Genomic DNA, 24,448 nt, shown 5'->3' with positions numbered 1-24,448 from the left:
AGGCAACCCTACATCCCATGATGCAAGGCGATAACTACCCAGATCTTGTTTGGTAGCTAAGGAAAAATTATGCAATATATTCCTCCAACTGGAGAGGAGGAGGAAGGGGAAATAATCCCTCGAAAAAGACCAATCTGATCTAGTGACACTAGGAAGCTAATTAGCTTGGAAAAATTGGATCAGGACTCTTCAAGGAAGAGGAATAAACTTCTCGGTCTGACCAGGCTAGGGGGATGGTGGGAGGGACGCAAGAAAGAAGGTGAGAGAAGACAACTAACATGGAACGTTATGGTAGGTACATAACTTCTCAATGTTAAGTTGTATCTCGCCTTCATTCTTGCTGGATGGGACCGCGTCTCTAGCACCTTTATCCTGGGTGGCTCAATGGAACAGACTCTTGAGAACGGTGGAACCAAAATTTGCTCTGTTTCTGGAGGCCAAGTCCAATTTGTAATGTGAAACAAAGGTATGAGGAGAGGCCCATGTGGCTGCTGCACAAATAGTGTCTATTGGAAGTCTAGCCTGAAAAGCTGTAGATGTAGCTAGTGCTCTAGTTGAATGGGCTTTTGGCCTAGAAGTCAACTCTTTACCTCTGAGTTGATAAATGCATGTAATCACAGAAGACAGCCACCTAGATAGGGTTACCTTGGATACCGGAAGGCCTTTCATGTTTTCTGCATAGGATAAAAACAGTTGATCAGATTTCCTAAATTGTTTGGTTCTGTCCAAATAATATCTGAGTTGGCGGTGAACATCGAGATAATGTAGCTTTTGCTCCGCTCTATTAGAATAATTTGGGGGAAAAAACTGGAAGATCAACAGATTGATTTAAGTTTGTCTGCGATGCCACTTTGGGTAAAAAAGACGGATTAGTCCTTAGAGAAACTCTGTCTTTGTGGAAGATTAAGTAGGGAGGACGAATGCAGAGGGCATGAAGCTCAGATACTCTCCTGGCAGAAGTAATGGCGACCAGGAAGAGTGTCTTCCAAGAAAGAAATTTCAATGAACAGGTAGCCGCAGGTACAAAAGGGGGAAGAATCAAGGATGTTAAGATTACATTTAGATCCCACTGTGGTAGGGAGTCTCTAATCGGAGGCTTAAGTAAAAATACACTTCTAAGGAATGCCTTGCAAAGTTTATGGGACATGATGTTGTGGTCCAACAGCCAATATGACAATTTGAAATGGCTGCCAACTGAACTTTTACTGTGGAGGAAGAAGATCCTGAGTGAAAAATTTCTGCTAGGAATTCCAAGACCGAATGAATCGTAGCAGTAAAGGGATCTATGTTCCTAGCTTTTGCCCAGAAGGAGAAACGTTGCCATTTACTAGTGTAAATCCTTCTGGTGGAAGATTTAAGGGAAGCTACTATGACATCCCGGACGGGATTAGAAATCATAGGAAGCCTGGCTAGGGACGGAAGTGGAGCAACCAAGCAGTGAGGTTGAGAGAAGGTATGGATTGGTGCAGCTGCCCCGACTGGTGGGTCAGAAGATCTGGAACCGGGTCCAGATGCCATGGCTGTACCAAAAAGATAATGATGCAGGAACGGAAACCATATCTGTCGAGGCCAATAAGGGGCAATGAGAATCATCTTGACTCTCAAGGCGGTTGCTTTCTGAATTACTTGTGGTATTAGAGGAAAGGGAGGAAAAGCATAGAGAAGTCCCCGGGGCCAATCTTGGATTAGAGCGTCTCTGGGAGGATGGCATGGAAGGGGGAAGAGGGAGAAGAAGTCGGGGCATTTGCTGTTTTAAGGCGCAGCAAAAAGATCGCAGCAAGGAAGGCCCCATTTCTGAAAAATCTCTTCCGTCACAGATTGTTTGAGAGACCACTCGTGAGGCATGAGAATAGCTCTGCTCAACCTGTCTGCTATGATGTTGGATTTCCCGGGGATATGCGTTGCTATCAGAAACCGCTGAGAAGAGATTGCCCACTGCCAAAGTCTGAGTACCTTTCGACACAGTGGATAGGACTTGGTTCCGCCCTGCTTGTGATATACCACACTACGGACATATTGTCCGTTTGGACTGCAATAGTCCCCAGGGGAAGAGAATCGTGGAGGGCTTGCAACGTTAAAAGCACTGCTCTCATCTCCAGGACATTTATGTGCAGGTGGCATTCGAAAGGTTGCCAAGTGCCATGGACCATCCTGCCCTGATAATGCCCCCCCCACCCGATCAGGGAGGCGTCCGACGTAACCGTGGCGACCGGGGCAGGAGGAACAAAGGGTTTGCCCTGATGGACTTGAGGGGACAATATCAACCAGGTCAGATGCCTTTTGCAAATTGTAGTTATCATGATCCTGTGATGCATGGGAAGTCGTTGAAAAGACCATTGGGCGAACAGCATCCACTGTAGAAGACGCATGTAAAAGCGGGCAAGGGGAAGAAGTGTTATGGCGGCCGCCATAAGACCCAATACTTTCAGGGCAAACCTGGCCTGAATTTTGTCGCTCTGGAGAAGCACATGGATGTGGTTTTGAATATCCAAGATCCTTTGATCTGTTAACTTTGCTGAAAGTTGTACGGTGTCCAAATTGGCGCCTATAAAGGTGATAGACTGACAAGGTAGATTTTTCGAAATTTATAGAGATCCCTAGCCCTCTGCAAATGTGAATGGTGTAATCTCTGGCTTGGAGAAGTTGATGCCTGGTGGTGGCAGTGAGAAGCCAGTCGTCTAGATATGGAAACACTTGGAATCCTTGACGTCTCAGGTGAGCCGTAACCACTGCCATACATTTGGTGAACACTCTGGGGGCTGTAGTGAGTCCAAATGGCAGGGCTCTGAATTGGAAGTGACTGGCCCCCAGCCGAAAGCGGAGAAACCTTCTGGAGTGCCTGTGAATTTTTATGTGATAGTACGCATCATGAAGGTCCACCGAGCACATCCAATTGTCCTTGCCCAGAAAGAGTAGAATGGACTGAAGCGTGACCATCCGGAATCTTGTTTTCTTTACAAACTTGTTTAGTTTGCTGAGATCTAATACTGGTCTCCAGTCCCCTGTCTTTTTTGGTACTAAAAAGAACCTTGAGTAGATTCCGGATCCTATTTGGTCTGCTGGGACTGGCTGGATGGCTCTTTTTGCTAGCAGTTTTGATATCTCTGGTACTGCTAGTTCCCTTAGACCGGGTGGAATGTCTGGAAGGGTTCCCTTTTGCTGAACTGGGGTTTGGATAAAGGGAATTTTGTAACCCTCGGATATGATCGACTGTACCCATTTGTCTTGAGAAAAGGGAGAGCCAGGCTTTTGGGTACAGCGATAATCTTCCCCTGACTGCCTCCGAAGGTGGACAATCTGGCAACATCTCAGGGATGCTGGAAGGGTTTGTCAGAGAGAGGCTCCCTGCTACCCTGATTCTGCGGACCCCCTCTGCCCCTAGGGCGGCGTCTGTTGTTATTACCCCCTCTGCCTCTGGGGGTAAACTGACCTTGTGCGTCAGGCATGACTCCTTGAGATTTGCGGAACCACATTTTCCCTCCCTTCTGACCTTTTGGGTAAGGTCTTGAAGGGGTGGAGAAACGGACTCCTATGGCAGAAAGAGTCTTGCCATCTTGTTCGCATCTAGTCAAGGTGTCTTTCACTTGAGGTCCGAACAAGGTCGAACCTTCAAAAGGAGAGTTTGTGAAGGACGCCTTGAAGGGGTCTGCAAAATTACAAAGCCGCATCCAGGATTGACGCCTTAAAGCCACTCTTGTGCCTGCGGCCCTACTCGCTCCATCGGCTGCATATGAAATGAGCCGCATGGAGGAGTTAACAATGGAGTTTAGGATTCCTAGCTGTGAGTTAATTTTATCCTGGGACCCAGCAACTGACGGATCCTGTAAAACTTCTCCCAACTCTTTAAGAACATCTCTTTGAAGGCAGGTGAAGTGACACAAGTAGTTCAGCGACTGCATAGCAAAGGTCGCTGAAGAAAATATCTGCTTGCCGTACCTATCCATAGTCCTGGAATCCTTGTTAGGAGGATGGACAGGTACTGAAGGATCAGCTAGTTCCTTCTTGGTGGCTGCAGCCACCACCATGGCATCAACCGGGACACCTTTTGTCAAAAATTGCCTATCAGGTGGGGCCGTGATGAATTTAGAAGGCCTCCAAGAAATGGGTTCCACCGAATCCGGGGCCATCCACACCTTCCGAGCCACCATGTCCATAAGAGGGTCGAAAGGCGGAAACACCCAGGAGGTCGAGGGTCGAGACCCGAACGCCTCCAGGTATACCGACTCGTCCTCGGAAGGATTAAGGGAAGGCCAGTTCCCCCTCTGCTTAAGGAGTTCAAGGATGTCTGAGAAAGAGACATCCTCAGAGGGGGACCTTGGGGATCCCTCCGACACATCCAAGTCCGTATCAGATGTAATAGACTCGGGGGAGTCTAGATGTTTCCTCTTACATGTCCTCTTACGCGGAGGCTCACCTGACGGGTCAGGAAAAGTCTCGGAAGAGAAAGATATTCCCAGGGGGAAACCTGAGGCGTTGGATCTCTGGGTCCGGGAGCAAGAGAGTGGGAAGAGACGCCAGCAGGCACTGTAGTGGGAGGAGCTGATGGAACTGACCGTTGACTACACCCTGGGGCTAGTACACTCCTCATCACCTCGAAGGCTCCCCCATCAGAGAGGCCAGAAGGCTCCCGCTGCGAAGAGATAGGAACCCCAGGCCACACTGACAGGGACGGCTCCAAGGCTGATGTCGGGGCTGAGCTCACCAGCGCCGAAGCTTCGAGTGGGAGAACGGGGTCGGACAAGGGTCCGATGCCACTCGCCCCCTCAGAGCCGGCGAGAGAGACCAGACGCCCGGATCCCTCCAATGAAGGCATCAAGAAGGAGATCGGAGCAGAGGACGATGGAGCCAAAGGGGTAGGTATCGGCTCCAAAGCCACAACAGTCATGGCTCAGAGGAGCTCCGAGCTCTGTAGGAGAGTCGAAGGAGGAATGTTAGGTGGATGTGTAATAGCTATCGTCTGATGAGACGGGCTATGGAGCATTTGGGCCAATGCCTGAGACTTTAATAGTCTACTCACCACTCTCTCGAGGTCGTGGTCGGACAGCCTGGACGACCGAGAAGACCGGCTCCAATGGCTTCGCTCCGAGAGCAGGGGTGATCTCGGAGCCGAATGTATAGACTCCAACGAAGGGGATCTTGATCTCTTTCTGGAGATGGGTGGAGCTGAAGGAGCCGAGGATACGTCGGCTCCAGCCGGAGCAGACAGTGAGTACCTAGATTTAGCGGTATCGACGCCGGGTGGAGCCAATACTGTAAGCTGTGACACAGAAGGATCGGCTCCGGCCGAAGCCGATCTCGTCACAGAAGGCGAACCAGTAGCCGATGGCTTAGGGCTTGGAGCCGAAGGCTTTACTGGTTTCGAGGGCTTCCCCGGAGCAGACTTAGTAGGGGAGCTCTCAGGCTTTAATAAGCCCCTCAGTATTAGTTTATTTCTGCGCTCCTGCAGGACTCTTGGGCTGAAGGCGTGGCAGACAGAACAAGAGTCCTGCAGGTGCAGAGGTCCCAGGCAGTAACCGCAAGAAGTGTGACCATCTGTCAGAGACATTTTCTGACAGCACGAGTCACACTTCTTGAAGCCTGAGACCTTTGTGTCCTTCGACATAATTGTGTTGAGGGAACACTAAGTACCAAAAACACACACACACAATAAACACCCAATCCAAATAAAAAATAAAACAGGGATACAAACACACCCAAACACCACACAGAATCCCTGACAAAAAATTAGGAAAGGGGGAGGCTTAAGGCCTAACTTAGGGGAAGGGATAAATAAATGGAAAAGGGGAACCACTAACGGGAGATAGGGTTAAAAATCTAACCGTTAAGAGTTAAAACAATAACAGTAGTGGACTAAAACGAAAAGGGAGGGACTAAAAGTCTGAAAATTTGAAAACTTACCAGGAGCCGGTAAAAATGCACCTCGCAAGCGAAAGCAGCAAACGAGATCTGGGTAGTTATCGCCTTGCATCATGGGATATAGGGTTGCCTCGAGCCGGTAAAATTAGCTCTCGAGCTTTAGTAAGTGGCCGAGTCGGAGCCAAAGATCGGCTCCGAACCTATCCAGCAAGAATGAAGGCGAGATTGACAACTTAACATCCACTATTTAAGGGTTGGTAAGGATGCCCTGCAACACTGCAGTGACAAAACCTGCCCTGGATTTAGAAAACAAATGTAAACTGTAATGCTTTGTGAAAGTGTGAAAAGAAGTCCAAGTAGCTGCTTTCAGGATGTCCTTAGTAGGTACACCTGTCAAAAAAGCTGCTGAGGTGGAAGTTGCTCTAGTAGAATGGGTCCTGATACTCTGTGGAGGAACCTTGTCATGTTGCAAGTAACAAATGTGAATACAATGGGCAATCCATTTAGAAATGGTCTGTTTAGAAATAACTTTGCCCTGAGCTCCAGATGCAAAACTGACCAACAATTGGTCAGACTTCCGAAAGGTTTTAGTCCTGTCCAGGTAAAACCAAAGCTGTCTATGTACATCAAGGGAGTACAGATGTCTTTCTCCTCTACTGTGAGGTTTAGGAAAGAAGGTAGGCAGGTGGACAAACTGGTCAAGACTCAAGCTAGAAACCACCTTAGGCATAAAGGAAGGACTGGTTCGAAGGGAAACCCTATCCACATGGAAGATGATAAAACGCACTACTGCCATTAAGGCCTGCAGCTCAGAAACTCGTCTAGCTGAAGTAATGGCCAAGAGAAAGGCAGTTGTCCAGGAAAGAAACTTTAAATCTGCAGAGGCAGTTGGTTCAAAAGGAGGCAGAGTAAGTTTCTCAAGCACAAAATTAAGATTCCAATCAGGAGTAGGTGCCCTTCTGGGAGGTTTTAAATTGCTAACCCCCATGAGGATCTGCTTCATCAAAGGATGTGAGAAGATGGGTTGTTCAAAGGAACAATAAGCAGAAAACGCTGAGGCGTGAATCTTGGAATGAAGAAAAGGAAAGTCCATCATTAAGCAAGCCTGCCAGGTAATCAAGAATAATGGGAAGAGATGGTTGAGAAGTGTCTTCCCCTCTGGTTTGCATCCAAATACGGACTCTTTTCCATTTGTCTGCATAAGATTTCCTAGTGCTAGGCCTGCTGGCCTCACGAAGAACCTCAACCACCTGTTCAGATAGATTTATACTATGAGCCAGGCTGCCAAATGCAGAGTCTGAAGATGAGGATGTAAAAATTTTCCCTCTTCCTGAGCCAAGAGATCTGGTATCAGGGGAAGATGCTAAAGCTGAGACTGGACGAGACTGCGAAGCAGAGGATACCAATGCTGTCTGGGCCAGTCTGGAGCTATGATAACGGCCCTTGGTTTTTTGTACCCTATCTTCAACAGCATTCTGGGAAGAAGATGCAGAGGAGGGAAGGCATAAATTGAAAGCTGTGCCCAGGGGAAGGACAGAGCATTCACTCTCCAGGCTTTGTCGTGATGCTCCCCGGTGCAAAAGGTTGGAAGAAGAGGACTGTTCGGAGATAAGAGATCCACCTGGGGTGTACCCCAATGCTGAATGATGCGATAGAATATGGTCTTGTTAAGCTGCCACTCGTGCGGATCCAGGACCTGCTTGCTCAACTGATCTGCCAAGGTGTTGAGCCTTCCTGGAAGAAACTGAGCTATCAGATGTAGGCCCATGGAAGCTGCTATGGGCCACAGAATCATGCTTTGTTTGCAAAGGGGGTAAGAGTGAGTCCCTTCCTGCTTGTTGATGTACCACATGACTGTGGTGTTGTCTGTCCTGACTAGAAGAGTTCCAGGAGAGAGAAGATGCTTGAAAGCCAGCAAGGCCTGCTGGACTGCTATCAATTCCTTCAGATTTATGTGCAGGTGAATCTGTTGGTAGCTCCAAGTCCCCTGTATGCATCTGCCCTCTAGATGTGCTCCCCAAGTGAAGCTCGAGAAATCTGTGGTGAGAGTCATGCTTGCAGAAGGTGGACGAAAAGGCAGACCTTTGTTCTATGAACAGGCTGTCGCCCACCAAAGAAACTCTGTCTGCAGACAAGGAATCAGAGGAAGTATCAAGTCTAAATCCTGTGTGTGTTGACACCAAAGGTTCTTGAGATACAGTACAGTTTTGTACCTACCATAAATGTAGATGTTCGAGGATCCACATTGCTGCAGTCCTAACACTTGGGTAGTCCGCTGTCCCAGTCGGCCCGAATACCAAAGTATATAGCTGACGTCGGTCAAGGCGCATTAGTCTGACGTCAGGACGTCAGGGTACAAATGCGCATGACCGACGTCATATCCTCAGTCTTTTCTTGCCCCAGATGTCAGAAGACCCTAAAAAGATAAGGCCAAAACCAAAAAACACCAAACACTCCTGCACCAAATATATGTACAATATATACAAAATTACAAGAATATAACCTCACCCACACAACCACCCCTAAACACAGAGGGGAAGGAGGGAGGGTAAATTGGACTGCAGCAATGTGGATCCTCGAACATCTACATTTATGGTAGGTACAAAACTGTACTATGTTCTTCATTCCACATTGCTGCAGTCCTAACACTTGGGTAGAATCCCAAAGCAGAGGTAAGGGAGGCTGGCAAATCATAAAGAAGCAGGAGCTGTCAACATGCCTTGCAAAATAGCTGTGGCAAAACCAGCCCTAGATTTAGAGTAGAGAGGAAGGTGGTAATGCTTAGAGAAAGTATGCACTGAACTCCAAGTAGCTGCCTCCAAAATATCCTTAGTTGCCACCCCTTAGAAATGCTGTTGAAGTGGCAGTAGCCCTAGTGGAATGAGGCCTAATCCCAGCTGGAATCTCCTTGCCATGATGGGAATAACAAAATGCAATGCAAAACCCAATCCACTTAGAAATAGTTTGTTTTGACACAGGCTTGCCCTGAGAACTCAAAGCAAAAGAAACAAACAACTGCTGAGACTGCCTAAAATCCTTAGTCCTGCTTAAATAATAACGCAACTGCCTGTGTACATCTAAAGTGTGCAAAATCTTTTCCCCTTATTTTGGGGATCTGCATAGAAAGTAGGCAAATGAATAGTTTGGTTTAAAGCCACACTAGAAACCACCTTAGGCATAAAGGAAGGATTAGTACGTAATGATACCCTATCCTTATGGAAAATCAAAAAGGCTCAACCGCCATAAGGGCCTGCAATTCAGAAACCCTTCTTGCAGAAGTAATGGCCAACAAAAAAGCAGTCTTCCATGACAAGTATTTCAATTCAGCAGTAGCCATGAGCACAAAAGGTTGTAGAGTAAGTTTCTCCAACACAAAATTGAGATCCCAAGCAGGAGTAGGAGCTCTACGTGGGGGTCTTATATTCTTTGCCCCTCTAAGAAATTGCTTGAACAAAGGATGAGAAAACAATGGTGGGTCACAATCATAGTGAGCTGAAATTGCTGCAGCATGAATCTTAATGGAAGAGAAAGACAAACCTTTGTCCAATAACTCAGTAAGATATTGAAGAGCCACACTCAAATTAGGCTCAGAAATCTCCAAATTCTTTGCTGCACTCCAAAATAAAAATCTCTTCCATTTTTCGGCGTACACTTTCCTTGTACTAGGTCTTCTGGCTTCCATAATCACATTTAAAACTTGTTGAGGAAGTTGAGACCTGCTGTGTTTCAAAACAGAATATGCCAGGCTGTTAGATGAAGAGAGTGAAGCTTGACATTGAGTAGATGACCGTCCCTCTGAGACAACAGGTGCGGAATCAAAGGTAAAGGCCATGGAGGCTTCCTTACCAGACTCCTCAGTAATGGGTACCAGTGTTGCCGAGGCCAATCTGGAGCTATTAAAATCATCCTTGGCTTGTCTTGTCTGACCTTTAGGAGCACCTTTGGGAGAAGAGGCAGAGGTGGAAAGGCATACACATGAAGATTTTTCCAACTGAAAGAAAGAGCATCCACTTTCCAAGCTGTGTGATGAAACCTTTTTGTGCAAAACTTTGGCAGCTGGTGGTTTAGTGGAGAAGCGAACAGATCTATGTCTGGAGTTCCCCAAGACACTGTCAATTTCCGAAATACATGAAGATCCAGTTTCCACTCGTGGGGATCCATGATTTGTCTGCTTAACACATCTGCTAAGGAGTTCTGTGCTCCCGGCAGAAACCTTGCCTGAAGAGTTAGTTGCAAGCTGAGCGCAGTCTCCCATAAAATCATTGCTTGCCTGCATAACGGGTAAGAATGTGTTCCCCCTTGTTTGTTGATGTACCACATGACAGTTGTGTGGTCTGTTAGAATCAACACCTGCCCTGGAAGAAGTAACTCCTTGAGAGCCATTAATGCAAACTGGACTGCTAACATCTCCTTCATGTTGATATGTAGATGCTGTAGTCTGGCAGGCCACTTGTCTTGTATCCACTTTCCATTCAGATGAGCTCCCCAAGCTATGTCTGAGGCATCTGTCGTTAGAATCTGACTCGCCTCTGGCCGGGTCACAGAGAGTCCCTTGTTTAGGTGACATTCCTGAGCCCACCACAAAAATTCCTTTTGAATGCAAGGTATTATTTGAATGACAGTGTCAAAATCCTGGCAGTGCTGTGTCCATACATTTTTGAGATACCATTGCAACTTCCTCATATGCAGTTTGGCATTGGGAAGCACCAGAATACAAGATGCCATGAACCCTAAGGCTTGAAGGACTGTCCTTGCAGTCAGCCCGGACTGAAGAGATAGTTGATGGAAGTAAAGGGAAAGATTCTTTTGTTTGTCCGGGGTTAAAAGGCCATCTGGGTTGCTGTATTCAGTCTCACACCCAGAAAGCACATGTCTTGAGAGGGTACTAGACTGGACTTTATTTCGTTCACAGAATACCCTAGGCATCTTAGCACTGCTATCACATATTCCAAATGCTGTAAAGGTCTTCCTTTTCTTGAGCCAGAATCAGGCAGTCGTCCAAGTAAGGATAGATTTGTATTCCTTTTAGCCTGAAGTAAGCTATCACTGGAGCCAGAACCTTTGTGAATACTCTGGGCGCAGTAGATAAGCCAAAGGGCAATGCAGAGAACTGATAATGGGAATTCCCAGCTCGAAAACGCAGATACTTCCTGCAACTTAGTCTGATAGGTACATGAAGGTAAGCCTCCTTGAGATCTAAAGTTACCATCCAGTGATCTTTGCCCAGCAGAGGTAAAAGCTGTTGTAACGTCAACATTTTGAACTTGGGAATGTCCAGATAAGTGTTGAGGAGAGATAAATCCAAAATTGGTCTCCACGTGTTCCCCTTCTTTGGTACTAGGAACAGGCGAGAATAAAATCCTAGGCCCCTTTCTGGCACCGGAACCGGCTGAATGGCCCCTATTTGGAGTAACAGAGAAATTTGCTTGTGAGCCTCTTTTCTTTGTAGAGGAGGAATGTCTGGCATGCCTTTGAAAGGAGGCAAGGTATGGAAATAAAACCTGTAACCGTGGTGAATGATATCCAATACCCATCTGTCTTGGGTAATTAAATTCCAATTTTCTTTGAAAAGAGCCAGCCTTCCTCCCAAAGGTGCTCCCAGACGAGAAAGTACTGGCAGCTGAAAAGGCAGGTCATTGGGTCTGTTTACGAAAGGACTGACCCCTGCCCTCACCAGAAGACTGAGCAGGTGAACTCCTGTTCTAGGCCTAAAAGAACCTTGAGCTCTGCCCCTACCACGTCTAGACCTACCCCTAGACTGGGAATCATAAGCAGGATATGTCCATCCCTTAGTAGGCCAATTTCTACTAAACTTGAGGCTGAACCTGCAAAAAATCTTTAACAGTCTGCATAGACTTAGCCTTGTCCTCCATTTTCTTTAAAACTGCTTCCACAGGCGAACCAAACAACACGTCAGACTGTAACGGAGCATCCAAAATCCTTGTCTTAACATGCTCAGCTAAATTCTGATCCCTCAGCCAGGCGTGCCTACGAAGAACAGAACCAGTGGCAGCCACCCTCGAAGAGGCCTGCACAGCATCAAAACCACATTGCAAGGAATGCTTACCCACCTGTTCAGACACATGAACCAAATCCTGCAACTCTTTACACTCAATACCTTCCGCCAGAGCATCCACCTTAGACTTCAATTGTGAAAGGAGATAATTTTGATATTTTAACATGTGAAACTGGCAATTCAACGCCCTCATGGCTAAAGTGGAAGAAGTATACACTTTCTTTCCCCATCTATCCAAAGCCCTTGCCTCTTTATCAGGAGAAACAGGATTTTTAACAACAGAAGCCTTAACACCTTTAGGCCCCTGAGAAACAGTTTCCGGGTCTGCCCTAGGACTCTTAAAAAGATACTTATGAGCTTCAGGCACCCTATAATACCTATCGGGTTTAACTGGGGCAGGAGGCAAAGAATCAGGGTTCAGGGAAGCCTCTGCAAAAACATCTTCCACCACATCCAGAACAGGAGGTATAGCTAAAGGCCTATGCTGGGGTAAAAACAAAGAATCCCTAAGCCTCTTCCTCGAATCAGAGAAATCTTGACCTTCCCATTTAAAATGCTCCCTCATGGAATGAAGAGTCTCTGAAAAGAAAAATCCTCAGGAGGAGAAGCAAGGAGTAGAATCATCCACATCAGAATCAGAATAAGGAGGATACTCCTGCAAGTCTTCAGCCGAAGACTCAGAAGCCTCGAACACTGCTCAAAACTCTCAAGCTCAGGTTCCACCCTAGGCCTCTTATCAGGAGGGGCATAGAACCTCTAATCATAGTAATCAAATCTTCTGCCATTTTAAGCATATGTTTCTTAGGCAAAGATCCTGAAGAACTAGGAGAGACCCCACTGAAGTTAAACCTGGCCTGCCTCTCAAAGAAGCCTTGGAAACAGAAGGGAGGGCCTAACCACCTTAGGAAGAGAGGGAGAACAGCCACCTGAGAAGCCCCTTCAGCCTGGCCTACCTCCTGAGAGGACACATCCTGTAACAGTAAAGTCTCTCCCTGAGACTCCAAAGAAACTTCTGGCAGAACCTCCGGCTCCACTGAGCCTTCTAAAGGACCGTCGTCCGGGACTGACGGTTCTTCCAACCTAAACTTTGCTGCTTTGTCCTTGCGCTTTTTGGGCGAAGCGGGCCGGAGCATCCGACGGCATTTTATAATTACAACGCTTCCCAAAAACTAACCTGGCACAGTCTAACCTTCTCTTTATAGTGCGTTTGTTAAATCTAGCACAAGAGTGACATCCAACAACGTCGTGCTCAGGCCCTAAACAAGGTATACACAAGGTATGGTAATCCCTATGAGGTATCTGTTTCCCACAAGAAATACAGTTATTCACTTTTTCTGACATCCGGTTAAATACTGAGGCAAGAAAAAACCAAAATATTCCCCAACGGGGTACTTAGCCAACTTTGATTCGGTCTGAAACTCCGACTTCAGAAAATTTCAGAACGCCAACCTGCACTCGCAAAACTGCTTCTGCATCGGACCATGCGGCAAAAAAGACTGAGGATATGACGTCGGTCATGCGCATTTGTACCCTGACGTCAGACTAATGCGCCTTGACCGACGTCAGCCATATACTTTGGTATTCGGGCCGACTGGGACAGCGGACTACCCAAGTGTTAGGACTGCAGCAATGTGGAATGAAGAACATCATTGTATTTTCCTCATATGCAGTTTGGCATATGGAACCATCAGTATACATGAAGCCATGAATCCCAGGGCTTGCAGAAATTGCCTTGCAGAGAGCTGGGTCATGCTTACCAAATCCTTGAAGAAAGTCGGAAGCTGCATTTGTTTCTCTTGAGGGAGGAATACCATCTGGGCAGCTGTATTCAGACTCGCTCCCAGGAATACAATCTCCCTGGTGGGTAACAATCTTGACTTCCTTTTGCTGAATGTAGCCCAAAGAGGTGAGAAGGTTCTTTACAAAGTCTAAATCCTTTAAAAGTTGTTCTACAGTTTTCTTGAATGAGGTTAATCGTCCAAGTAAGAGTAAATTTGAATGTTTCTCTGCCTTCAAAAAGCAATGACCGGAGCCAGACATTTTGTAAAAACTTTGGGAGCAGTAGATAAGCCAAAGGGCAATGCAGATAATTGGTAGTGTAGCTTTCCAGCTCTGAAACAAAGGTACTGCCTGTAACTTTCTCATATTGGGATGTGCAGATAAGCTTCTTTGAGATCCAAAGTCCCCAGCCAGGCATCCTTGACCAGCATTGGCAGCAACTGCTGAAGAGTGAGTATTTTGAATTTGGGAAACACCAGAAAGGAGCATCAGGTGCCCCCTTTTTTGGGAACCAGAAAGTCTCGAGTAGAAACCTTGGCCTATCTGAAGTACAGGAACTGGCTCTACTGCTCCCAGATTCAGCAAGAAGAAATTTGCTTTTCTGCTTCTGCCCTTTGATTTGGGGGAAATCTGGGTATCCTTGGTGAACAGGGAAAGTGTGAAAAGAAAACTTGTAGCCCTGGTATACTATTTTGAGTACCCATTTGTCGTCTGTGATGGTGGACCAAATGTCTGCAAAATAAGCCAACCTTCCCCCCAAAGGCAACCCTGGGCCAACAGGAGCAGGCAGGAGGAGGGCTGAGTAAAAGAGAATGCTTACCTTGGGAAGGTTGCTTAGAACTCCCAGATTTTGAAGAGGAAGCATGCCACTGCTTAGTCTTTTGAGGAGTAGAGGTCTGTCCCCTAGAAGACCTATAACCCCTAGACCTAGTGCGTCCCTGTTTACTGGGATCAGGAAAAGTCCAATTCTTAGAAGGATAATGCCTACTAAAACAAGGAGGCTGAACTAGCAGAAAAACAGTTTGCATAGATTTGGCTTTATCCTCCAATTTTTTCAACACCTCTTCTGCTTTGTTACCAAAAAGATTGTCTTTATGCAAAAGTACATCCAGTAACTTAGATTTAACAGGCTCAGAAAGGGGTGTTCCCCGAGCCAAGCATGTCTTCTGATAACAGATCCAGTGGCTGCTGCCCTGCAAGAAGCCTCCAAGTTGTCAAAACCACAGTGTAAAGAACGTTTAGTCACAAAAGTGGCAGAATTCAATAACTCTTGCATGTCCTTACTCTCCGCCAGGGAAGGAACACTAGCAATTTTAGCCTTAATAGACTCCAATGTATGCTGCTGACACTTAAGCATATGAAAAAGACAAAGTAACAGACCTAATAGCAAGGGTGGCAGAGGTATAAACCTTTTTGCCCCACCTGTTCAAGGCCCTAGATTCTCTGTCAGAGGGAACAGGATTTTTTGCAACTGTAGCCTTGACACCTTTAGGGCCCTGAGAAATGGTCTCTGGATCAGCAGCAGGATTCCTAAAAAGAAACTGATGAGAGAGAATCAGGAACTCTATAATACCTGTCAGGTTTCCTGGGAGCAAGAGGAACAGAATTAGGAGTCAAACAATTCTCCATGAAAACATTATCAACTACTTCCAACACCGGAGGGATAGCCAGAGGCTTATGCTTGTGGTAAATCCAAGAACTCCCTAATCCTTTTCTTAGACTTGAGGACAGTCCTGACTCTCCCACTTGAAATACTCCCTAAGAGTATTCAGAGCATCTCCAAAAAAAAAAAATCTTCTGGAGGAGAGGCAGAAGGAATAGATTCTTCTGCATCAGAATCCTCAAAACCAGAATAAAGATGAGAGTCTTCCTCTTCATCAGCAGACTTGCAGGAAACATCAGAACCTGAGGGATTAGAGGGGAGGCCGGCACCTGCTTTTGAGTAAATCTGCGGCTGGAAGGTCTGCTAGAAAGCCGGAGGGAGTCAGGAGGCCTAGCCACAGCAGTAGTCTGAACAGAGGTCGTTGGTCTGGGTCTGGTCTCAGAAACCGGGGCCTGCTTAGCGGCTCCGGACCCATCGAAAGTAGCAACTGGCGGAGGGTCAGAAGACGAAGTGGAAGCCTGTGGCATGGAGGACTCAGAAAGGGTCTCAGTAGAGGCCTACAGCTGAACATCCATGGACTGCAGGGGCTGCGAAGGTGCCTCACTGAGAACCGCTGGGCCGATAACCAACTTAACTGGAACATCGGCCAACCTGACCCTAGGCCTGTCGTGGTCTTTATCCTTGCGCTTCTTAGGAACATCAGACGTTGGGAGATCAGAAGACCCCATACCTTAGAACCTAGGCCAAACTCCAAAATGCTTATATAAAAATTTAGTTCTATGCCATATGGTACGCGGATTAAAAGAAGCACAGAGATCACAATTATGGACGTCGTGCTCAAGGCCTAAGCAAGTGATACACTAAGCATGAAAATCACGGCACAGAATCTGTTTTCCACAGGCAAGACCGTTATTAACTTTCTCCGACATTCGTTAAAGCAAGAAAAGAGGGTCCCCAATGGGGTACTTAGCTGAAGATGTCTACAACCGAAGTATTCAGAATACAAAAAAAGGTAATCGGCCGACCGGCACTCATGCAAATTGCTTCTTCTTCGGGCTCCATGGCAAGAAAGACTGAGGAAATGGCATCAGCTGCCTTCCTTTATACTGGACGTTCTGTTGTCGGGTTTAAGGCCGAAGGCAGCCGATGTCATATACCAGGGCTTTGGTATTCTGGCCAACTGTGGGCTACCGGGAGCCGGATAACCCATTTTGTAAGGACTACAACAGTGAAACACTATGAACATCGAGAACAGCGAAGTACCAAAAGAGCGAAATGGAGAACGCCAAATGCATTCCCTGAAGTAACAGTGCCATACAGGTAAGGTAAACCTAACTGTACAAACCATACCTAAAACACTTTTTCAAACGTTTTTGCAGGGGGGCTGCACCCCCTACACTCCCCCTACTTAAATATACCAACTCCGAGACCACACTACAGTGGGGAAAAGGATTCATTTCCTCATCCCCATGATCACCCTGCTGGCCAAGAAAATCTGTTCGGCATTCTCCATTTCTGTCTTTTGGCACTTCACTGTTCTCGTTCTTCGACTTATGTGTCAATGAACATGTATTCGCGAAAGACAGCTTTCGCGATTCTGATACAGACCCAAATAAAGTCATAATGGAGAACTGTATGGATAGATTACAAAAAGCATTTGGCAGCATCCCACATTCATGGATAAAGGAGTGCTTGCAAATGTATAAGATACACCCTACACTGATCAGTTACATTAGTAACCATAAGACAGTGTTAAACTACTTTGCAGTTAAGCCATGATAAAGGACAATTTATTATCCCAGGGATAAAATTCAAAGGGGAATATTCCAGGGCTACGCTGTCACTGCTGCTCTGTCGTCTTGCCCTTAACCCAATAAGCCATCTGCTTAACTGATTAGGTCATAGTTACAATTTTGCTCCCAGAAAACAAAGTGTAAAGGTTTATCTTCTTTTTGTAGAGGATTTAAAACTGTATAACTCATCAGATGCTGCGCTGAAAGCACAACTGAAGTGGTCAAAACATTATCAGATGATACAAGGCTGTCATTTGGTCTTGACAGATGTGCAAAACCAACACTTAAAGCTTAGCCTTTATTCAGGGACTCAGAACATTCACCTACACATTCCCAAACAACAGTAAAGTGATGTGGTACATCAATAAGTAATGGGGTTCAAGATCTTACAACCTCTGCAGATTAGCAGAGCCAGACTGGGAAATGGACCACAAAATGTCTCTTAAGAATGTTCACATACCCTCAACAAGCAATATGGTGGCATACCAACTAAGCTGATCAAAGGCAGACCCACACAGCTATATTTTGCACAGGGATCTTTTCCTTCAATGAGTGCTTAGGAGGGATGTCCCTCAGACAGACTTGTATGCATCACAAAACAAAATTACACCACTAAGAAAAATATGAGGTAATTCCTCAAGAGAAGCAGTGTACTACTGCATATGCTATGAAATACGTTGCCTTCTTCACAGATTTTTTGAGGAACTCTGCCCCAGACCATATTCTGTTTTTAGATATCACTGGTACGTTACAGTGCTTATGCAAGTTTCTATACAGTGTTAGACAGCAATGAGTGTTGAAACTGCTTAGCATCCTGTAGTAAAGCAGAACCTGCCCGCTGCTCTATCAAAAGCTTTAGCACAACCCTAGCAAACTAAGGAGCTGAAGTGGAGTGATCATTTGAAATGAACAGATACTGTACTGAAGAAAGAACATGTTGTGCTGGAAAAAAGGGAGGGGTGTCAAGACAATGAAAAAATCAGACTGAAAAATAAAGTGGATAACGCATCATTCTATGCACATTACTCTAAATTCTGTCATTTCAAATAACTTCAAGAAAAGTGTTACTTTTCTAAGCTTGATTTTTTTATCTGGTTTTGGTCATGCATTTCATACAGCTGTACAGTTTCCTTAAAAAGAATTCAAATGATTTCTTAAGTACCCAGTTTTTGATTGAAGAGTTTGTCAAACGTTAGCTCATCTCGTTCTTCCAAATACTTCTGCATTACACTGCGAATGCTGCCAGAAGAAAACAGAAAAAAATCAGGAGCTTATAATTAAGACAGAAGAAACAAGATACAGTTTTAGCATTCAAGAGGAATCTTAACTATATGTGAAAATAAACAAACATAATTTCATTTTTTAACTTTTCTAGCAAACAGCGACATGATCCAGCCTTTCAGACAATCTACCAGTTCTAGGATGGAGCAGACCAAGCTATGCAGCACAGCCTTCACAAGCTGACCAAAGGAGTTAAATACTAGAAACTGAAGCTACTTAAAAGTAAAGTATTGTGAGGTACTCATCTTAATGGTGGACAAGTAAGGGGTCTCTGTCTTCACAATGCTGGGCAGGTTGTCCAGATCTCTCAGTAAACAGTCTGTCAAGGCACAGATTTTTACACAACCGGAAAAAAAAACAAACAGAGAAACTCGTGGTCTTAAAACTTTGTTGATAAGCTCAGTCAAAATAATTTCCAAAAATCATGAAACCCAGGTAGTGTTCCAAAGCATCAAGCCTTTATTTGTTACAAGACAAAGATTTTTTTGAAAATTATTGTGACTGAGCTCATTGGCAAAGTTTTAAGACCACTAGCTTAATTTTTTTTCCTCAACACTACTCGTGGTGAAGTTAGAACTAGACAGATTCTTGTGCTTGTTAATTTTTTTTTTTATACGAGTAATAAATGACGTATACAGCTCCAGGGGCTATGAATGAATGTAGACCTAATGAATGGAAGCATAGTCCAGCATACCAATCCTATCTGAAATGGTTTCTCATTAAATTGTGGGTCTTGTGAGGGAGAATCAGGAGACAGGTTGTCTTCTTTGTTTGAATCATATCCCAAGGGGGAGGATATCTGAGATTTGCAGGTAAGGTCACTTTCCTTTTTTGACTCAGAGGAGTCTGACCTTCTCTATGAACAGGGCTCCCTCTTTCTTCTTCTCTATCCTTGGGCAAGACAGCTCTCACTATGATGGAAGGTAGCAACTCAGAAAAAGGAACGCACACTGACAAGAGTAAGTACAACAGACTGGACATTATGGGGATAACGTGATACTTCCTGTCCCTTACAATGATGTGGGAAGGGAGACAGGGTCAGGTGGAATAAAGCAATGGACAAGTAAAGAAAAACACAAGAATCTCAAGACAGTAGTGGACAGGTGGAAATGAGAGATAAAACGTAGGATGGGGAAGAGGTCAAAAAAAGAAAAGATGAACACTACAAGGGTAAGGTCAGGTTAAATGGAAACAAGAAAACAGGAAAAGGAGGGAAATTTCAGAAACCAGAGAACAGGGAGCCAGGCACAAACAAAAGTGGGCAGGGTATTGTAGGTCGGTACCCCCAGTAGACGGTAAAACAAAGGGAGGAAGTCAACAAGCAAACAGTGGAGAAGGCTGGTGATGCAGCTGTTGTGGGAAAGGGTGTGATTAGTAGAAGTAGTGACATTAACAATGAGGACAGGAGATCCAGTGATGGCCCTGCAAAAAAAGTTTTGGTGACCGATAAATGAACTTCAGAGATTAAAAGTCACAGCAATGTAAACAGGAGAAACAAGATTCAAATGAAACCAGTATCAGTTGTAATAAGACACAGGAAATGAACAAGTAGTGACCAAGGATATGTGCACACATGCTGCTGTGCACATAAGCTTCAATGACTAACCAAAGGACACAGCAGCAGTGGTAGCAGGAAGGGCCATGGAGGTGGCAAAAAGGTAACACAAAAGATAGCTAGAGGTGGCATTCTCGTAATGCCACAGAAGTACTACGTGAACTGGCAGCCAAAAACAGTCTGCAAAGACAAATTTAGGGACTACAGTGACTAGCTGAGGGAGTCAACAATGAAAAAATGTTTAGTGTTAGTAAAGAGATTTGGCACTGACAGCAATTCTGTCAGGAAAGAATCCGTCTTGATCATAAAGGAAGCTCAAGACTGGACTGGAAAGATATACGTCAACAAATCATAAAATCTAAGGTGGGTAACTGCTGTCAGAGAAGAGAAGGCTATGCAATCAGGTGCCAGACAGGGCAAGAAAACTGCTATTTAAGGTACAAGAACAAAAATAAGGTTGACAAGCATGGTTGAACAGTATTGTGAAGACTGCCAGCCTAGCTAGATAGAATTTTATAAATAATTCCGTAATTTGTAAATATTAATGTAAGCCACAGGCTTGTTGTCTTAAATGGAAAAAATGCTGTTAGATGTGGATCTGCAAAAAAATGTAACAACTGCACTCTGCCGGCAGAAAGCTGACCAAGTAAAGCATGTTGTGACCCTTTGATCTAAACACGGTGCCGAAATGTCTAAATGAAGACATTCTTTCTATTGTTTTAACCAAGAGTTAAATTGCTAGATTTAAACATGCAAATGTACTTTTACTGCCCTGCTTCTTGAACAGCTGCAAGATAACAAAAGGAGATGTTAAGAATGTAAATGCAGTTTCTGTTAGCCTGTGAACCCAGGGAAGTGTGCAGAATGGTGTAATGTGAACCAGGAATGTGATTTTAAAAACAGAGAGCATTAAGCATTTTTGTCTGGACTATCCAACTCATCAGCACTGACATGCTCTATATGCAAGTTTATCTTAGACTTGTGTTTTCTCTTAGAAATAGCTAGAAACTAGAAAGATTAGACTAAGTGTTTTTCTGTGATGTCAGAACTGTACTACTGAATTATTTTAAGCATTTCTCTGTGATCTCTGAACTCCTGACTAGCACTGTGTAGTAAAAATGATTGTCTTTATTATTAAATATTTTAGAACTGTACTACTGAATTATTTTAAGTATTTCTCTGTGATCTTGACTAGCACTGTGGAGTAAAAGATATTGTCTTGTGTCTTTATTATTTATTATTAAATCTTTTAAAACCTTTCAACTGTGGCTGTTTTGTGTAGAGATAAGTTGAGCACTAAGAGTACATTGCATGTATATAGTGATCCTGTATCAGGTCACTCTAATAAGCCTTGACTGTTTAGTTATACTACCAACTGGATATTAATATTGCACAGTAATAATTGGACACCCTTTTAAGGGCCTTTGGGTAGCTGATAAATATTAGCAGGATGGTGCCAGTGATTTCTACCATATAGTCTGGGAAAAAGGGACACAGCTGGAGAGCCTGTGCCAGCCTTCCCCAGGAGTGTCTGCGTGGTTGTATAAACTCTTCTCAAAGTGTGTGTGTGTGTGTGTGTGTGTGTGTGTGTGTGTGTGTGTGTGTGTGTGTGTGTGTGTGTGTGTGTGTGTGAGAGAGAGAGAGCTACTTGGGCAGTGACACAAAGCACTGGTTGGACAGAGAGCGTGCTGGAGGTTTTAGCTTGCCCACTAGGCTGAGATCTGGACCCTATAGCTGTGCCACTCGGGAGTCTTATTGAGACCTGGAGAGCAAGGGAGCAACCAGCCCTGGACTGACTATGATCTCTGTGTGCTCTTAAGGGAAATTGCACTTTACTGTGAGTATTTGTTATCCTTTCCTCCAATATGAGACGCCCCTCATTGGTGTAAGTGGTGATGATTTTAGGCTCCTTGATTGCTGGGCCAGGGCACAGGGGTCACATATTAATTGTTTGGCAGTGGTGGGATATCCACACCACATATTAATTGGTTGGCAAATACGAATTGGTTTGTAGTGGTGTGGTAGAGAGAATTCCTGTAGCTTTTGTACAGTGAGCTTTGAAGGTGTTTTGTACTCTAAATCAGCCACGCAGTGAATACTCAAGAGTTCAGATCACAACTGTTTTATTCCTTTTGTTAGTTTAGTTAGTCAGGGTGAGCAGGCAGCATGTCAGCAAGGGAGTATGAAAAGCTGACAAGGAGCCAGCTGGTGGAGATGTGTCAGGCTAGCGGACTGGTGCATGGAAACCTGACTAAGGCAGACCTGATTGCAGCATTGGTTACAGCTGCATCAGAAAACAGCAACCAGGAGGACAATCAGACTGGCAGTGGAGATATAATACCCTCAGAGAATGGACAGCTCAACTTTTCTGCAGAGGACTTAAAAAAATCCATCTGGAGCTAAAGAGACTTGAGTTGGAGGCCAGGCGTTTGGAGATAGAAGCCGAGGAAAAGGAGCGGCAGAGGAGGCATGAGAGGGAAATGCTGACTCTACGCCAGAGTCATGGAGGTAATGGGGAAGGGAGTAACTGGACCCCAGAAGCACAAAAGGTTAGTAAATTTCTTCCGCAATTTAAAGAGGGGGATAATTTTGATAGTTTCATTCATATGTTTGAGAGGGTATGCAAACAGTATAGTGTTGACCAAAGACTCTGGGTACGGTTCCTGACCCCCTTAACTCCATGGTAAAGCTGTAACTGTTTTGTCAAAAATGTCTGATGTTGCATGTTTTGATTATACTGCTGTTAAAAATCACTAGTTAGAATTGTTTAAGCTAATACCTGAAACGTATAGGAAAAAGTTTTGTGAGCACAGATGCAAGACAGATGAAAATGTGTGTGAATATGTTGCTGAACTAAGCATTTATTTCCATAGGTGGGTGAGTGGATGTGAGGTCACCACTTTTGAAGGGCTGGCAGACCTTTTGGTGAGGGAACAAGCCTTTAGCACTTTACCTGAAAACATGAGGGTCAGGTTAGCTGATAGACAATGTGCTACTTCAGATTAGTTGGGAAAGAAGGGAGACCTATACCTAGCAAGCAGTGCAGCCCTGCACAGGAAAGGGACTCCCAGTACTGCTCATGGATCTAAATGAACCCATGGTGGGCAGCATAGACTGCCCCAACAGAATCTGCCAGTAGCAGGGAAAGCCACTAGTCCAGGTACACGTCCAGGAGCTAGGGTTAAATGTTTTGAATGTAACCAGTGGGGCCATGTGGCATACAGGTGTCCATGGAGGCAAGGTGGGGAACAAAAGGTGAGACAGCCAGTAAGTGGGAAAGACAAAATGCCAATAGTAGGTTGTCTTGGGACAACAGGGGTACAGAACTACCATCCTGCAGATGTCCTGATATGGAAGGATTTGGATGAGGCAGTACCATGTCCTTATGCAGTTACACACAAGTCAGGCTAGGAGACAAGCATGTGGGTCTGGTAGCTTGGGAGAAACCCAGACAGACTGCATACTTGCAGCCAGGAATGGTGAGGTGGTTACTTCAGGGAGGGGAGCTACTCTGTAGCAGTGAGACTGAATGTGAGCCACAGCTGCTTGTGGGTACTGATGGTCCCTTGGACAGAGTGACCGCAAAGGTAGAGGTGAGTAGTAGTACCCAGGCTGACAGTGAGGCACCACTGTCAGAGGATGCCAGACTTCCTGTGGAAGGGGAGCTGGGAAGGGTTACAAGGAGACAGTTGAGACAGGCTCAGCTCTCAGACCCTACATTGCAAGGCCTGAGGCAGTTAGCTAGGGAGGCACCTGATTCTCAAGGAAATGGGGAATCTGTACACTGGGACAAAGGGTTACTATACACAGAGTGGACCGCTGAGGGAGGGCTAGAAGGTGAGAGAGTATAGTAGTTGGAAGTGCTTAAAGCCTACCGTCTGGCACTTCTACCCATAGCCCATGATATTCCCTTTGCAGGTCATATGGGCATAAAACATACAAAGAGGCATATTATGCAGAAATTCTATTGGCCTGGAATTTCCAGAGATGTAACAGGGTACTACAGGACCTGTGGGCAGTGCCAAAAGGTAGGCAAGGCAGGAGACAAGGTGAGAGTTCCTTTGATGCCTCTGCCTGTGACTGAGGAGCCATTTCAGAGGGTGGCTATAGATATTGTGGGTCTCCTGAGTACCCCAAGTTCCACAGAGAAAAAATATATCCTAGTGGTAGTGGATTATGCTACACAATACCCTGAGGCATTGGCTCTGTCCTCCATTGAGGCAGAGAAGGTGGCAAATGCTTTGTTAAAGATTTTCAGCAGGGTAGGTTTCCCAAAAGAAATACTGACCGACAGAGGTGCTAATTTAATGTCAAACCTGCTGGCTTGTCTGTAAAAGTCCTGTGGGGTGAAGCACAAAGACCACCCCCTACCATCCCCAGACCACTGGTCTTGATGAGAGGTTAAACTCTACAATCAAGTCCATGCTATGGGCATTTGCAGATCAGTTTAAGAGGGAGTGGGACAAATATTTGCCCCATCTGTTGTTTGCTTACATAGAGGTTCCCCATCAATCCACAGGTTTTTCACCCTTTGAGTTGCTGTACAGGCATAGGGTGAGGGGACC

General features: G+C 45.3%; 1 protein-coding gene across 1 annotated transcript in view; it reads right to left on the bottom strand.

Moving 5' to 3' along the window:
* The window catches only part of LOC122811972 (beta-adrenergic receptor kinase 1-like), a 2,445,913-nt gene that overhangs the window by 2,291,983 nt on the left and 129,482 nt on the right, over window positions 1-24,448 (bottom strand). Inside the window, exon 2 of the mRNA XM_044084173.1 lies at window positions 18,210-18,286. Coding sequence (XP_043940108.1) covers window positions 18,210-18,286 — 77 coding nt within the window. The remainder of the gene's footprint in view (window positions 1-18,209; window positions 18,287-24,448) is intronic.

The sequence above is a fragment of the Protopterus annectens genome, chromosome 9.part0 (genome assembly GCF_019279795.1).
Source record: "Protopterus annectens isolate FY-2018-M chromosome 9.part0, PAN1.0, whole genome shotgun sequence".
Classification (NCBI taxonomy): domain Eukaryota; kingdom Metazoa; phylum Chordata; order Ceratodontiformes; family Protopteridae; genus Protopterus; species Protopterus annectens.
Note: the sequence above shows the minus strand (reverse complement) of the source record. Positions and strands in the feature narration are given on the sequence as shown.